We start from the raw sequence: 16,839 nt of genomic DNA on the forward strand, positions 1-16,839 counted from the left end.
TCAAACTGACAGGTTTTATATGAATAGAGAACGGGTTGAAGGAGTTCTACAGACTTATGATTTTATGTGAATTCGACTAAATAAAAAAAAATAAAAAATAGCAGAGGATGGTTTCGATCCATCGACCTCTGGGTTATGGGCCCAGCACGCTTCCGCTGCGCCACTCTGCTAGATAGCGAACAAAGCGCATAACTCAGTATTTGATGTAGTACCTATGGACTGTCAACGGGCTTCACGAGTTTGTTTTAAATTAATTGAAAGGAATGTCTTTCAATAGTTTATTACTATTTTTCCGGTTTTATATAATAATTTGAATTGCTAGTGTACTCTAGTTTGGGTTTGTAAATTACTCTATTTAAAAATATATTTAAAATTATTTCTAAAGGTCTGTATTAATAAAAAGTGTAGTGTGAAAGTGTGAAATAATTATAAAACCGAAATAAACTCTCAACATGATAAAATAAATCAATACAAATAATCAAATGTTCATAATATCAACTCGTCCTTAGAGTGCATTAGAGTGCATTAGCTTTATTCATGCTAACATTAGCTTTATTCATGCTAACATTAGCTTTATTCATGCTAACATTAGCTTTACGCATGCTAGCATTAGCTTTATTCATGCTAACATTAGCTTTATTCATGCTAACATTAGCTTTATTCATGCTAACATTAGCTTTATTCATGCTAACAGTTTTGACACTAACATTAGTTTTAAAATGCTGAAGTGTTTGTGATGCTAACGAGCTCAGCAGGGTCCTCTAAACGGTAATAATAATAATAATAAAGGTCTAGAAACTGCCAGGAGACGCTGTGGTTTTCACAATTTATTAACAAAATGATAAAATAAATAAATACAAATTGATCAAATGCTCCTAATATCAACTCCTCCCCATGTTCCCTACAGTATTTCCTAAACACTGCATACAAAGAATTCATCACAGAAGAGGCTCAATACAGAGGTAAGAATCCCACCAGACCAGTCACAATGTCAGGCCAACAGAAGACACATCTGGAACAGAAGTCAAAAAATAAACACATTCCTTTCCAAAATCATTATGAAAAAATACAAACAATTATACAAATATTCAGATTGTGTAATTACCAATTTACACATTATTCAGCACACCAGGTGAACTTTTTCTTTATTCATATCGCTACAATGCATCTCACCAAATGGAAGATAAAAAAAGACTTCTTTTATTTTTTAATGTTTTAATTATGTTTTTTTGTTTTTGTTTTTTTGCACTCAACACACCCCCAGTGGAATCAGCCGTGGATGAGGTAAGAAGCTGCAGGTGTACAGTTGGGTCTGGACAGGATGGATGGACGAGGGATGGATGAATGGATGAGGGAGGGATGAATGGATGAGGGAGGGATGAATGGATGAGGGATGGGTGGAGGGTGAGGGAGGGATGGAGGGTGAGGGAGGGATGGAGGGTGAGCGGGAACAACAGATTAATGACGTCATGTATCGACAGAATACTAGAAGGCCACAATCATGACTTGATCGTTTTAAAACTGAACCATGAAAAGACTCGAGTCACAGGAGCGACGCCCCCTCCCCGCCCCCCCAGCACAGAGCCACGCCCCTCCCCGCCCCCCAGCACAGAGCCACGCCTCCATCGCCTTCTGAGCGTCCTCCAGGTTGACGCCGGACGCCAAATGATACGCAGCGACAGGAAAGCAGGTCTGCAGCGTTCTTTGGATAGATTCACCTTTAAGAGTTGACTAAAAAAGACAGCGAGGAACCATCTGGACGTTAGGACGCCCCCTCATTCAGCATCGGATCAGAGTCCAGATTAGGACCAGGATGTAGTAACAAATGTACGATGCCCCTCTGCTGCCACTTTGTCCGTGTGGTCCCTCCTGGTATTACAACAACAGATACATTTGTAAAACGGCAAATAAGGTTTTTACTTCATTATGTTTGATATTTGTAAAACCTCAGCCTTCAGGCGGGGTGGGCGGTGGGGGGTTACTGAGCATGTGCAGTAGGTTGCACAATGTGGAGGCAAACTCCTCCTAGGCCCCGGGAGTCTGAACCACGTCTCCGTACATACATCCACGGCCTTCACTTCGTCTCTGTCCATAAAACACGTTTCCACGGCGACGTGGACGGCTAAGACTAAAAACCTCAACTGCACACGTTTAGCTTCATGATGCCGGAACGTTCAAAGAAAATGAAGGTGACTCGAGTTTCACATTAAAACTAAAACAAAACAAAGAAACAAAATCAAATGCATATTAAAAAGGTTTGACAAATCCTGTATAAAAATTTGCATAAGAAGGCATGCGCTCCACCACCGCCGGGGGACGGGTGTTGCCAATTGGGTCGAAGTTTGATCGTCACAGGTTCCAGCTCACGAGACCTGATTTAGCAAACCGCCGCACAGAGGATGGACCTTTCAAAATAAAACGAACGAGCTCCGGAGTCCGGCTAGAAGATCCAGGAAGTGGAATCCTCGCCTCCTCTCTGATAATAATACTGGTCAAACCAAAAGTGCATCACTGAACTCTGAGTCAGAACAAACGACCTTTGACCTCCGCCAGCGTCTGCACGGATGTTTTTTCCCAAATGTAAAAGTTAATCACATAAAAAGGAAAATAAAACACATTTAAGGCAACTCCTATATTCAACAAAACACTATCTGGTCAATTCAAAACGGCATAATATGAAATGGAGGTTCAACTTGCATCGACTACTGGCAGCCTGAGGTGAAGGGACCGGGTTTGGGGGGAGCTCCTGGGGGGGGGGGCTGGAGGAAGGTGGGTCAGGTGAGGGGGTAATCCAGAGGGGTAGTAAGGTTCTACAAGTCACAGTGCAAGTCAAGAGACAAATATTATCTGCTGTTTGAAGAAAGGCACTCGAGGTACCTACTGTACAGAGGGAGAGTTTGTCTGGAACAAGTTCGGGCTTTTAGAAAGAAAACGGTGGTGAGTGAGGAGACTGAAGCCGTGAGTGAACACAGTCTAACATGTGGAAAGACCAAAGAAGAAGAAGAACATCCACCCGACAGACCACAAAACACACAACGAATGATATTCAGAAGGAACTGGGCAAACATTAGTTGCCATTTTTCTGCTAAGAGTTGCATCTCTGGCTCTTCTCTTCCTCCAACTCTTCTTTACCGACGACGCTGTGGCCACGGGGACGTGTTACTCTTTCTCTGGGTCTTTTCAGTGAAGGCAGTTTGTACAGCTGATGTCAGAAGGTCAGGTGTCAGATATGCTGATTCGGTTACGAGAGTCCGTGTGATATGAAACAGACGACACCTGCAACAGCTTCTCTAGTAGTCGCCCGCCGACGCGTTCACCTGCAGAAAGTCAGGGCTAGAGTCAGGCTAGCAGCTCTGGAGCTAGAGTCAGGCTAGCAGCTCTGGAGCTAGAGTCAGGCTAGCAGCTGTGGAGCTAGAGTCAAGCTAGCAGCTGTGGAGCTAGAGTCAAGCTAGCAGCTGTGGAGCTAGAGTCAGGCTAGCAGCTGTGGAGCTAGAGTCAGGCTAGCAGCTGTGGAGCTAGAGTCAGGCTAGCAGCTGTGGAGCTAGAGTCAGGCTAGCAGCTGTGGAGCTAGAGTCAGGCTAGCAGCTGTGGAGCTAGAGTCAGGCTAGCAGCTGTGGAGCTAGAGTCAGGCTAGCAGCTCTGGAGCTAGAGTCAAGCTAGCAGCTCTGGAGCTAGAGTCAAGCTAGCAGCTCTGGAGCATCTCATTTCATCATCGATGCAGAAACTTTCTTTCTCCGTCTGCGACCATTTTCAGTGTCAAGCTCAGAATCAGGAATGTTCAATATGGAAATGTCTGACGTGAATCAAATGCAGCCTCAAACACAGAGTGAAATGCTAACGTCAGCATGCTAACAGGCTGAATGCCAGGTAATGGTTTCCATCTTGTCCACTGTCACTGGAAGCCATAAAACGGCCTTAGCACTGCTATCATGCTAACGGTTACTAACAGGTATCATATTTAACATGTTCTTTGTTCTGTGTGACATGCTATCATGCTAACATGAGCTAATTAGCAGTAAAAAACCAGTGTCGGGCTGATGGGAATGTCATTAGCAGGTATTTGGTCATAAACCAGTTTAACATGTTGACCAGATGATGGCACTAGATGAAGATCATAAGACTCGTCTTCCAGTGAGTCCAGCTAGCATGACGGTAGCTCCCTCGTCAACAAAGACTAAGCATTTTAGAGGACCGGGGTCCAACGCGTCCTGAGCTCCTCTGAGGTGAACACGACGCCGGGCGACTACGTCCTAAGCTCTGGTTCAACAAAAAGAAGAAAGATACAAATAAATTCCAGTCAAACCAGAGGCACCGGTAATGAACAGACCAGAGCGTGTTGTTGCCCCGTAGCCAACAAGAAGCCACAAGTCAAGATCAGTTCATCAGACAGAGACAGACCCAAACTGAAAACCACCACCGAGCGACAGCATCGCCTTTCAGACGAGCTCCAGAGAGAGAAGAGCTGCCCCGGTCTGACCGAGACGGAACAATCCAGAAAACATGAACTAGACTTGAGCCTCAGCGTCAGACAGAGGTTTGTTTTTCCTCCTAGAAAAATATTGGCAATGTGGGGATAAGTCACATCACAACATAGAGATGCATACTCTGTTTAATTCCATATTAACATACAAAAAGCTCTTCAGCACTTCTTTGTGATGCAGCAAGCTTGTGCTTTAATCTCAGGATTTGTGGCATCGTCTGAAGGAGCAGGTTCATACAACAAATCCCTCCAGCGTTATTGTTTAGTGAGCTCTCCTGACTCTATCGTACAACGCCAACCACTCCACCTCTGAAACAGTAAGAGGACGCGTTCCTGCTGAATTTGGATGCAACATCATTTTGGCAGTTCAGGATTCAACAGAAATGCACAAAGATCACCACTTCACTTCATCTAGAGGATGAATTCTTCCTGTGTTGATAATGCCGGTCCAGCAGGTTCAGGAACAGAAAGCACTTATTCTGAAGACTAGGAAGACCTGAATATCTTTTCCTATAAAAAAGAAACACAGCCCAGATATAGTGTGTGTGTGTGTGTGTGTGTGTGTGTGTGTGTGTGTGTGTGTGTGTGTGTTTTGACATTGCAATATTGCAACTTCACATTTAGTGCTCACAGTTGACACACTTTGACTCACAAATGAAAAACTCAATCACTACACTTGACCGACACGACTGAAAACATCGGCTACCGCGGCCGGTCGGACCTCGTCCTCCGACTCCGTCCAACGCAACTCAGCGTCTGTTCTGCCTGAGCTCAGGGACACAGGTGGGAAGAGGTGGGAGAGTAACTGGGCTAAGGTTGGGCTGGTCTTTAGGGCTGGGCTGGTCTAGTCTGGTCTGGTCTGGTCTTGAGGGCTTGGTCTGGTCTTGAGGGCTGGTCTGGCCTAGTCTGGTCTGGTCTGGTCTTTAGGGCTGGTCTGGTCTTTAGGGCTGGGCTGGTCTAGTCTGGTCTGGTCTGGTCTTTAGGGCTGGGTCTGTTCTGGTCTTTAGGGCTGGGTCTCGTCTTTAGGGCTGGGTCTGGTCTGGTCTTGAGGGCTGGTCTGGCCTAGTCTGGTCTGGTCTGGTCTTTAGGGCTGGGCTGGTCTTTAGGGCTGGGCTGGTCTAGTCTGGTCTGGTCTGGTCTTTAGGGCTGGGTCTGTTCTGGTCTTTAGGGCTGGGTCTCGTCTTTAGGGCTGGGTCTGGTCTGGTCTTGAGGGCTGGTCTGGCCTAGTCTGGTCTGGTCTGGTCTTTAGGGCTGGGCTGGTCTTTAGGGCTGGGCTGGTCTAGTCTGGTCTGGTCTGGTCTTTAGGGCTGGGTCTGTTCTGGTCTTTAGGGCTGGGTCTCGTCTTTAGGGCTGGGTCTGGTCTGGTCTTGAGGGCTGGTCTGGCCTAGTCTGGTCTGGTCTGGTCTTTAGGGCTGGGCTGGTCTTTAGGGCTGGGCTGGTCTAGTCTGGTCTGGTCTGGTCTTTAGGGCTGGGTCTGTTCTGGTCTTTAGGGCTGAGTCTCGTCTTTAGGGCTGGGTCTGGTCTGGTCTTGAGGGCTTGGTCTGGTCTTGAGGGCTGGTCTGGGCTAGTCTGGTCTGGTCTGGTCTTTAGGGCTGGGTCTGGTCTTTAGGGCTGGGTCTGGTCTGGTCTTGAGGGCTTGGTCTGGTCTTGAGGCCTAGTCTGGTCTCGAGGGCTTGGTCTGGTCTTGAGGACTGGGTCTGGTCTGGGGGAAGTCCATGTTCTGTAGTTGTAGTGGTGGTGTCGTGTTAAAGGCTTCAGTGAGCTTCAGATAATCTACCTAATGGAAACTATTTCTTAACAAGACTTGAGACGACACGTTGCAGCTGATCTGAACCAAACTGAAGCTCTTCAGTCTCTGTTGGAGGGTTTTCAGGTTCCTCAGGTCTGAAGGAGTCAGTATGCTTCAAGAATGCGTCCAACAGGGTTTAAAACATCTTGGAACCAACAACCATCGTGTTTCTGAGCGACGGGCAGCTCAGTGAAGGGAAGGTTGACCGGGAACGTTTTCAGGGTTGAACAGGAATGCTACAGGTTTCTGCTGTTGGTCAATAGGACGTAGACGGATGGTGGAAGTTGGCAACGTTGGTGTAAATGTCTCGTTAAGATTCAGATGAAGGGATTATTATTGATTGGTAGGAGAGTGACTGTGTGAACGGCGTCAGAAAACACCATGAATGACTCTAACGTCAGTCTGGTTCTTTAATGTGGACGAGACTTTGGAGGAACTGTCGTTGGATGGTTGAAGGTTCAGGAGAAGATGTTTAACTCCAGCGCTCTGGTTGAAGCATACTGGACTCTGAGGTGATGCTGGACGGGGTCTGGGTCACATTTGAATGTTTTCTGTGTGGGCTGGGGGTTGAGGAGCAGCTGGATGGGACAGGTGGGGACAGGTTGGGACAGGTTGGGACAGATGGTTCAGGGTCAAAGGACGTCAGAGAGTTATTCACATTGAGTCTGTTGGGATGAGGGAATGAACCGGTTCTCTCTTCAGTTTCTATCACAACACTGCTTCTTGGACCAGTAACCCCCGACAGAAGTTTGGTTCCTTGTTCTCGGTTACCGTGGTAGCCGTGTGAACCCCCCCCCCCCACACACACACACACTAGAGAACACAGGGGCCACTGTAACAGGCACACACTGGTGTGATGATGAATTAAATCTCCCTTTGAGCGTTCCCACCATGACGTCTATCACTAATTGGCATGAGGACACTGGAGCGCACGCCGTCCTGGAAAAACACGTCCTGGGACGGCCCACGTCTCCCCAGAGCCGTGTGACTCGGGCTGTATATCTACCATTGACACAGTCTGACAATACAATGCAAACAAACAACATTTATACAGATTGGCAACTTCAGGGCACCGTGTGGTGCAAGCAGAGTCTTTTTTTTTAATATATATGTTTGAATTCCCACGACTCCAGAGACGAAGCATTACTTGTTACTGTCCAAACTGCTGACCAGAGCTGGCAAAGAATGCTGGGAGGGTTCTGAGGTTTTGCTGTTGTTGGTGTTGCTGCCGTCACTGTCGGTGATCTCCTCCTGTTTCTTCTCCGCCGCCGTCTCTGGTGGGTTGACGACGGCCATCTTGTTCTCAGAGTTGGTGGTGGCGTTGGCGGTGCAGCCCCCCGTGGGGCCGTGGTCAGGGCCATGATCGGGGGCGTGGTCGGGGGCGTGGTCTGGGCCGCGGTCGGGGCAGGGCGGCTCAGACGTACCGTTGGTGGTGGCAACAGTCGCGACCACGTCAGCCACCGGAGCTGCCTCAGTCTCAGGCTTGGCCTCGGCCTCGGCCTGCAGACCAGTCTCTGAGTTACCCCCTCCCCCCGCCCCGCTCCCAGGGCTGTTGTCTGCTGTTAGGACTGTGCTGTCAGTCTGGCCGCCGGCGTCTCCTGCTGCCGTCTGGTTGCTCCCCGCGGCTCCATGCTCCTCCTCTTTGTTGTCAGTGCTGCAGGACGAGGAGCTCCCCGGCTTCGCTGTGTCCACAGAGTTGAGGTCCGGTGCAGCTTTGGAGCCGACGGGAGCCTCAGCGCCGTCCTGGACTCTGACGTCCTTCCCCTCCGTCTCTGCCAGAGCTTGGTTGAAGTTGAAGGCTTGGATGAGGCGTATCAGGTGTTTGACTTTGTCCAGGGAAAGCTGCATCTCCTTCTGACGGGCCAGGATGGTGTTTTTGGTTTCCATGCATTTCTGATGGAAGAAGAAATCGGTTCAGCTTCAACACAGATTATGTCCTTCAGTAAATGTGCTTTTGTTGCATCTAGATACGTTTTAAATAAACAAAACTATTTTAGAGACAAAGACTCAGATTAGACCTGAACCCTGGAAGCTTCATCCTCAGAGGAACCAGGTCTCTGATGATTCATGTGATCATTTCTACTAGTGGTTGAATGAAGGAGTTAAACTCCTCTTCCTCAGATCAGCCCTGTTGAGTAGGTGGTCTTTAATGTGACCCAGGACTCATTGTGTGTTCACACTACCAAAGGAAGGAGGTCACATGTGTCCCAGACCACCTCCACATGTGGACTGACACCAGATCAGTGTTCACACCTGGACCTGTTTAACCTGGACTCTAGAGACCAGATCAGTGTTCACACCTGGACCTGTTTAACCTGGACTCTAGAGACCAGATCAGTGTTCACACCTGGACCTGTTTAACCTGGACTCTAGAGACCAGATCAGTGTTCACACCTGGACCTGTTTAACCTGGACACTAGAGACCAGATCAGTGTTCACACCTGGACCAGGCCTCTCTCCATCCACCAGACGGTCTGTCCTGATACCATCACTTCTTCACTGGCGTGTCTCACCGTTATAGAGTTGCTGAGCTGTTTGACTCTCTGCTCCAGCTGCTCTCGCTCCAGTTTCAGCTCTGAACTCCACTTCATCAGCTTCTGTTTCTCTTCTTCTTTAGCTGAAACCAAACAGAGGAACTGTCAGTGTGTGCTCTCGTGTCCCGGCCGGTGTTTCTCATCAGGAGGAAACTCTGGTCACCTTCTTTGTAAGCGATGTAGGAATGAACGATGGCCAGCGTCCCGGGCCAGGGGATGGCCTCTTCTTTCTTCAGGATCTGGAAAGAGAAGCTGGCAGTTGTTACAGACGCTGAGACGTAGAAAAGACTTGAAGGGGACAGAGCTAGCGCCACCCTGTGGTGAGGCCGAGAGGGGATAAGTCATGAAGTGGATGGATGTGAGATGCTGAGATCTTTACTGACACAATGAATGAGACAGCACAAAAAAAACAATACTGCATCATGTGTATGCTTACAAAGGATTGAACAGTCCTAAAGTTCAGGACAGTGTGTTTACAGTCTAGTACAGCTACAGGCCCTGAGCGGCCCCTCTCTGGACTGTGGTACCCCCTCCCCCTGACTCTGCAGCGGTTACCTGATCTTGGCATTTTGGACAGATCCACATGCCTTTAGGAATGGTTTTCAGGGGTGGATCCAGGCAGTCCAGGTGATAAACACGAGAACACGTGTCGCACATGAGCAACTGGCCACTGCGTCTGCACACAGTGCAGAAATCCTCATGGATGTCTCCCTGCGAGGAAGAATTGGACCAATCAGTTTCCCTGCCCCACTGAGCCCCGCCGGCCCACGGCAGGTGGGGCGGAGGCAGCGTGATCTGGTTTAGTTTAGGGCTGGCCTGGTGTCTAATGGACATGGTGTGTTAATGGGCTGAGCCACAGGTTGGGTTAGAGTGTGTGCAGTAGTTATTAATGGTGCTCTGGGCTACAGGACTCTGTTCACTTTGTAAGGCTGCATCAAATAAAAACCAACTGATGACTGATGATTATCACATGGAGACAAACTAATGGATGTGCAGGTGATGGGCGGAGCTACGGGGCCAATAGGACTGTGTGTGACGGGGTGTCCGACCCGCTGAGCTGTCCGTCTCCCCCATCGTTACTTACATCCCCAGAGCTGGGGCTGGGCAGGGGGAGGGGATGGACGGGGCTGGAGGGGGAGGTCGGGGTGAGGCTGCCCAGCTCCGGGACGCTGCTGTATTTGGGTGGGCGACCTGGGTGAAATGAGACAGACGACAAAGACGGAAAAACAAAAAAAACAAAACAAAACAAAACAAAAAAAAAGAAAGATGGAGAGGGGGAAAAAACAAAAACAAACAGTCTGTATGACATACCTTGGAAAGGGAGTCTTCGTTGGCTAGCGTGAGTCAGGGGAGCGGGAGGAAGAGGAGGAAGAGGAGGAAGAGGAGGAGTCAGAAGCACAGACAGCAGTGTTAGTGCAGGAGACCGGCTCCATGGAGCTGAAGCCGACTACAAACCTGCTGGATGGACTCATGGCAGACGTTAACACACCTAAAACTGAGACTACAAGTATGTCACTCGGACTACAAATATGTCACCTGGCTGCAGGTCTGGACAGGAACCACTGGAATATTGGAGCTTTGATCAGGTTAATAATCTGAGATCAACTCATCGACTTCTGATGTGTTAAAGTCTGACAGAGCTCCACATGACAACATTAATCCTGCAGAAACCAGCTGTGAGGATTATTTAGAGTCTGGAGTTCAACCAAGACCCCGTTCACAGTCATACAACTTCATTAGGTACCTCCTACAATCCCCAGGATGCATTTCAAACACTCCCAGCAGGTTTTAAGACAAAGCTTTAACCAGATTTCTTCTTCTCCATGGAGACGCTGCGCAGGTCTGATCATTATTAGGCTTCAAATATCAAACCTGGCTGAAGGATCTGAGCTTTTTAATTATTAAAACTATTTGTGTTCACGTTTTATTTAAATCCAGTTCATGTTAGAGGATTCAAAACATTTCAAAAATGTGTCAGATAGATCATAACTCTATTAGTACTTTATTGGGCTGATTCTATTTGAGTGTACTGAGAATAAAAATGAAAATAAAAGAATGTTTCTTCTTCTTGTCTGATGTAAAGAGTTCTGGTCAGAGCTGTTGTCTCTGCAGCGCTCGGACAAAGAAGAAGAAGAAATCTGGTGTGGAACCAAACGAAGCGACAGGAAACAGGAAGCAGGAGGAGGGAAGACTCGTTTCAGATGATTAGTGCTGAGCCACAGATTAGTCTCTACTGTCTCTACTGTCTCTGATCTAGTGTCTCATACGTGTCTCATACGTGTCTCATACGGACCTCTCTTCCTGGTGCCCTGGTGCAGAGGGCTGTTCAGGTAACTCACTGCGCTCTTTTTCCTCTGAAAGAAAAGAAAGACAAAGTTTCACGTCCTTGTCCAGGCTGCAGCTGATTGGACAAATCAGACTCAAACATGTCCCCAGTTCACATGAATCAATCAGCCTTCTTATTAAACATGTTTTAACTGTAACCTCCTGTCACCGTCTCGGTTCTTTCTAGAACGTGTGGTTCTGTAATTACACATTAACACAAACTCCTTTTAACGCCTTTAATGTTTGTGAACGTTAACATGTGAACTCTGACGTCGTTAATTAAAACTCATGAACATGTTCAGCTCTGTGAAGCAGTTTAACCCCTGGAGGGTTCTACTGGTTCAGGGCAGAGAACGTGGAGCAGCTGATACAGATTATTCTGTGGGAATAAAGATCGTCTCACTGAACAAACCTCGGGTTCAAACACGGCTCCGCTGTAAACCGGGTTGGCCGTCGTCCTCCTCTTCCTCTCCTGCCTCTTGCTCTGGATTTCTGCAGATCAGAACAGAGATGTTACTGCTGCTGCTTCCTCTTCCTCCTCCTCCTCCTCTTCCTCCTGCAGCCAGTTAAAACTCACTCACCTTCTAAGTGGTCGTGTGTGACGAGGCCCAGTGAAACCATGAAGGCCAGTTTCTGCAAGAGGAACAGGTCTGATCAGGTCTGGAGGAAACGCTTCTTATAGAGTTCAACATATCTTTATATCCAGATCATCTGCATTTATATATTTATATATTCTAGCATGTTGTATATATTTACATATCTTATATATCATTTGTATATTTCTATATATAATTAAATGAAATTCAATTATAAAGCATCAGTAACTCATTCTGAAAGAGGAGGCACAAAGGTGACTGTTGATGGGACGTACCTCTGGGTTCTCCTCTTTCTTGGGTCTGGGGGGTGGAGACAGCGGAGGGGTGGAGGAGGAGGGGAGGCTGGCCACGGCCTTCTGCTCTGCTGCTCCGGATTTAACAGTCTGCTGAGGAAGAGGAGGAAGAGGAAGATAACCGCACATTTGAGTCTGGAGAGGAGATTCAGTCACAGCTGAAGACGTAGAGGACGGATTATAAGAGACGTCTCTGGTAGACCGTCTCTCCCTCTGAGGACATAAACATATGATCAAACATCCACCAGTGAACCAGCGAGAATCTGTTGAGTCGTCATTAAACTCATTAAACTCATTAAACCGTCCAGTCTTCATCGTGTTCTGATTATAAGAACCAAGACGAGGAGACACCGTCCCACTGTCGAGACCAAACACCTGAGTCTGAATGTTTCTACATCCATCACTTTTATTTGGTCTCCATGGAAACGGTTCATTTCTGATCACAATGATTGATCAGGTTGAGGAGACATGATATATAATAATAACACATGATGAATCTTATATAGTAGTATATGATATTTGATCATATACTACTACTATGTAGCATATAATCATATATAAAATACTACTACTATGTAGTATATAATCATATTTATACTACTATGTAGTATATAATCATATATAAAATACTACTACTATGTAGTATATAATCATATATAAAATACTACTACTATGTAGTATATAATCATATTTATACTACTGTGGTGGTACCTTGGGCTCAGCGGTCAGGCTGCTGATCTGGATCGGCTTGGCAGGGGTCGGGGTGGGCACGGGGGCGGTGTTGGGGGCCTGGGCGGGGCTGGCGAGGCGGGTGGGCGCGGCAGAGACCGACGTGGCGATGACGATGCCCGTCAGCGGCGTAGAGCCGGTCTTGCTGCAGGTCTGCCCGTTGACGATGCGGACCTGGTGGATGGGCGCCGCCGAGGGCAGCGAGGACGACAGCTTGGTGGCCAACATGACGGGCCTCTGCAGCATCTGAGGGGCCGCCATCATGGGCGGGGGAGGGGCCGGGGCGATGGGAACGTTGGTGGGCGTGGCCGGTTTTGGCCTGACCTAGTGACGACAGACAGCCAATCAGAAAACAGCACAGAGATGAGCAGACACTGCTGAGTAACGCCACTGAGGAACTCCAGCTCAGGCTAACTGATGCTAATGCTAACACCGCTAACACCGCTAACGCTGCTACACCTGCTACACCTGCTACACCTGCTACACCTGTCCTCACCACTGTGTCCTGTTAATATAAAACCTGTTAGTTTTAGTTTCTAATATTTTATCTGAATGAGACTGAGCCTCATAGTTGGTCCAGGTAATGTTTTAAAGAAACAGAAAGAAAAGTTCATCTCAGTCCAAATGTTGGTTCTCCTGAACTGATCTGTTTGTCTCTGACTGAAGCAGGAAGTAGTCTCCATGGTGACCACTGGTCCAGGCCTCTTTGGTCCAGGCCTCTTTGGTCCAGGAATCTCTGGTCCAGGTCTCTCTCCGGTCCAGGCCTCTCTGGTCCAGGCCTCTCTGGTCCAGGCCTCTTTGGTCCAGGTCTCTCTCTGGTCCAGATCTCTCTCTGGTCCAGGCCTCTTTGGTCCAGGCCTCTTTGGTCCAGGTCTCTCTGGTCCAGGTCTCTCTTTGGTCCAGGTCTCTTTGGTCCAGGTCTCTCTCCGGTCCAGGCCTCTTTGGTCCAGGTCTCTCTCTGGTCCAGATCTCTCTTTGGTCCAGGCCTCTTTGGTCCAGGTCTCTCTGGTCCAGGTCTCTCTCTGGTCCAGACCTCTCTGGTCCAGGCCTCTCTGGTCCAGGCCTCTTTGGTCCAGATCTCTCTCTGGTCCAGGCCTCTCTGGTCCAGGCCTCTTTGGTCCAGGCCTCTTTGGTCCAGGTCTCTCTGGTCCAGGTCTCTCTTTGGTCCAGGCCTCTCTTTGGTCCAGGTCTCTCTCCGGTCCAGGTCTCTCTCCGGTCCAGGTCTCTCTCTGGTCCAGATCTCTCTTTGGTCCAGGCCTCTTTGGTCCAGGTCTCTCTGGTCCAGGTCTCTCTTTGGTCCAGGCCTCTCTGGTCCAGGTCTCTCTCCGGTCCAGGCCTCTCTGGTCCAGGCCTCTCTGGTCCAGGTCTCTCTGGTCCAGGTCTCTCTCTGGTCCAGGCCTCTCTGGTCCAGGCCTCTCTGGTCCAGGCCTCTCTGGTCCAGGTCTCTCTGGTCCATGGATCATTGTGTTCAGCTCTAAATAAATCTGGTTCTTCTCCAGATGACCAGATCCCTTGAGTCAGAAAGTCTAAACTTCATCTGAATATTGTTCCAGAGTCGTGTCTGTGCTCCGTTTAGACAGAAAAGATCTGAGATCACTGATGGAACCATCTTCTTCTTCTTCTTCTTCTTCTTCTTCCTGTTTGTGCCAACTGAATATCGATGAGGTTTTATCTGCAGCATGAAGCTAAATCAACTGATTAAATCACCATTATTACTTTGATTCATTCCAAATCATTTGATGGTGAGTTAAAGATGAATCAACTTTAAACTAATAAATAATTTAAATCTAAAAACTAATATTGACCCTAAATGGAGCTGAACTCTCCCTGTGGTGGAGATGAGGCTTACTACCACTACTACTGCTACTACTACCACTACTACTACTACCACTACTACTACTACCACTACTACTACTACTACTACTACTACCACTACTACTACTACCACCGTACTACTACTACCACTACTACTACTACTACCACTACTACTACTACTACTACTACTACTACCACTACTACTACTACCACCGTACTACTACTACTACTACTACTACTACTACCACTACCGCTACTACTACTACCATACTACCACTACCGCTACTACTACTACTACTACTACTACTACCACTACCGCTACTACTACTACCATACTACCACTACCGCTACTACTACTACTACTACTACTACCACTACTGCTACTACCACTACTACTACTACTAGTATTACTAGTATTACTACCACTGTCAGCAGTCAGCCACTGCTTCCACCGGTCGTCCTCCCAGAGACGTCACTCAGCACAAACATCAACAACATTTCTCCACTAAAGGGTTAAAACACACCAACAGCCAGAAGACAAAATAAAAATACCAAGAAGCTGCAGGAAAACAAGCCGTCAACACGAAAAGGTAAAAACACAAACACTCAGGCAGGAAACCTGGAAAACAACCTGTTCACACGTCGGTCGGAAAATTAAAAGAAGCACAAGGAGAAGGAGAAGAGATGAGTAGAGGCAGCACAGAGCAAACAATGTTTTAGTGCCACGCAGCAAGGCATGAGTGTTTGCTTTGGTGCCCTCTGCTGGAGAGTGAGCGAGTCACCTCAGGTGGGCCACACACATGGATCTGAGGGGGTTAGGGTTTGGAGGCGGGGCTTACAGGGACGCACCTGTGGCTGAAAGGTGGGTCGAGGCATCAGTCTAGGAGGAGGGACAAACTGAGGAACTTTGATTGGCTGGGCGGTGGTGGTGGCCTGCACCTGAGACAAAACCACAGCAGATGGTGGATCTGTCTGTTACCGTAACAACGACACGTCACCGTAACAACGACACGTCTGTTACCGTAACAACCATAGTCTGTATATAAACATGGACACCACGTCTCCTCTTCCTCTCATTGGTCAAACTGACTCTATGTTCCCGGGGATACGGGCGGCGCCATCTTGTGAGTTTGGATCCAGAGTCTGATCAGTACGGTCTGAGGGCGGAGCCACGTGGAGCCGTGATATTGATGCCCCGCCCACACTTCCTCCAGACTCACTCATGTTTTAGTTTAATTAATACTACACTCTGCTCTACCTCCACCTGGTACAAGGACATGATGGATTATACACTGGACTAGTTTTTTATTTATTTTTTTACAACTTTCTTGGTCCCACAGGGCTGCTTTATGGAGCGGTTGGCATGGCAACTGGTGGTCACCATGATGTCACATCCTGTTTCTATAGCGTCAAATAACTGAAACGAAACTTATCCAGATAATTAACACTTGAACATTCATCAACATTATATTAACGACCTAAAATGACAGAAACCATCCTTGGCGTGTGACGTGTATTTTAGTGTTTTCGTTTGGCCCAAGTCCCGCCCACTAACATGGAGGGGGTGGAGCTTATGACCTATACTGCAGCCAGACACCAGGGGGAGCTCTACTTGCTTTGGGTTCCTCCGTCCATCTTTATACCGTCTATGGTTGACATGTCTGTTACCGTAACAACAAAAGATCTGTTACCATTACGCCACATCTGTTACCGTAACAACGCGTCGTGACGTGTTTCTCGTCATCAAATGTTTATGACAGTTTGGACGATGAACTGCTCGGTCAGTGGAGGGAGGGGTTTCTCAGATCTGACGTTAAATGTCGTTAAATGACGATCACTGGGTTCTGACTTCACGTTTTCTACAGAGAGGAGTTAACTCTGGTATCACTGCCTGGAAATCACCAGACAACCAGAGTCAGACATCCGTCTGACGCCTCGGCAGAAACTCTACACGTCGTCTGATATTAACCATCTGGCTGCTAGAAGGCCACCACTCACCCCCCAGCCTGCTCCAGCTATGCTACCATTTGACACCGTCAGCCTCCTAAAGGCCCTGAAGGCCTCAGACAGATCGGATCAGATCAGAACCCGATCAGAGGAACCGGAGGAACTTACCACCATGGCGTTCTTGGACACCAGCCGCACAGGCTCCGAGCTCTGGTTGGTCAGCTTGCTGGGGGTCACCTGCAGGTTGATGGGGGCGTTCTGCGAGTCGGGTTTGGTGATAGCCGTGGTTACCATAGCAACGGTGGCCGGGCGTTGCGGCAGGACGGAGCCG

The 16,839-nt window shown here is 48.1% G+C and overlaps 1 protein-coding gene across 5 annotated transcripts in view; it reads right to left on the reverse strand.

The window, feature by feature from the left end:
• Window positions 1–1,607: 1,607 nt before the first annotated feature.
• phf21ab (PHD finger protein 21Ab) overlaps window positions 1,608–16,839 on the reverse strand; it is a 28,671-nt gene continuing 13,439 nt past the window's right edge. Inside the window, exons 8-19 of one of the 5 annotated variants that reach the window (XM_084554604.1) lie at window positions 16,677–16,839; window positions 15,411–15,500; window positions 12,729–13,070; window positions 12,000–12,107; window positions 11,710–11,761; window positions 11,541–11,620; window positions 11,097–11,157; window positions 9,888–9,994; window positions 9,359–9,514; window positions 8,967–9,042; window positions 8,783–8,886; window positions 1,608–8,162 (exon numbers count right to left, since the gene is read on the reverse strand). The exon at window positions 16,677–16,839 is cut by the window's right edge and continues 77 nt beyond it. In XM_084554604.1, coding sequence (XP_084410730.1) covers window positions 7,413–8,162; window positions 8,783–8,886; window positions 8,967–9,042; window positions 9,359–9,514; window positions 9,888–9,994; window positions 11,097–11,157; window positions 11,541–11,620; window positions 11,710–11,761; window positions 12,000–12,107; window positions 12,729–13,070; window positions 15,411–15,500; window positions 16,677–16,839 — 2,089 coding nt within the window. In that variant the 3' untranslated portion in view covers window positions 1,608–7,412. Of the gene's footprint in view, window positions 8,163–8,782; window positions 8,887–8,966; window positions 9,043–9,358; window positions 9,515–9,887; window positions 9,995–11,081; window positions 11,158–11,540; window positions 11,621–11,709; window positions 11,762–11,999; window positions 12,111–12,728; window positions 13,071–15,410; window positions 15,501–16,676 lie in introns of all 5 variants that reach the window. The other 4 variants (XM_084554602.1, XM_084554603.1, XM_084554601.1 and 1 more) reach the window with 4 other exon arrangements.

This window comes from Chelon labrosus, assembly GCF_963514085.1.
Source record: "Chelon labrosus genome assembly, chromosome: 11".
Taxonomy (NCBI): Eukaryota; Metazoa; Chordata; class Actinopteri; order Mugiliformes; family Mugilidae; genus Chelon; species Chelon labrosus.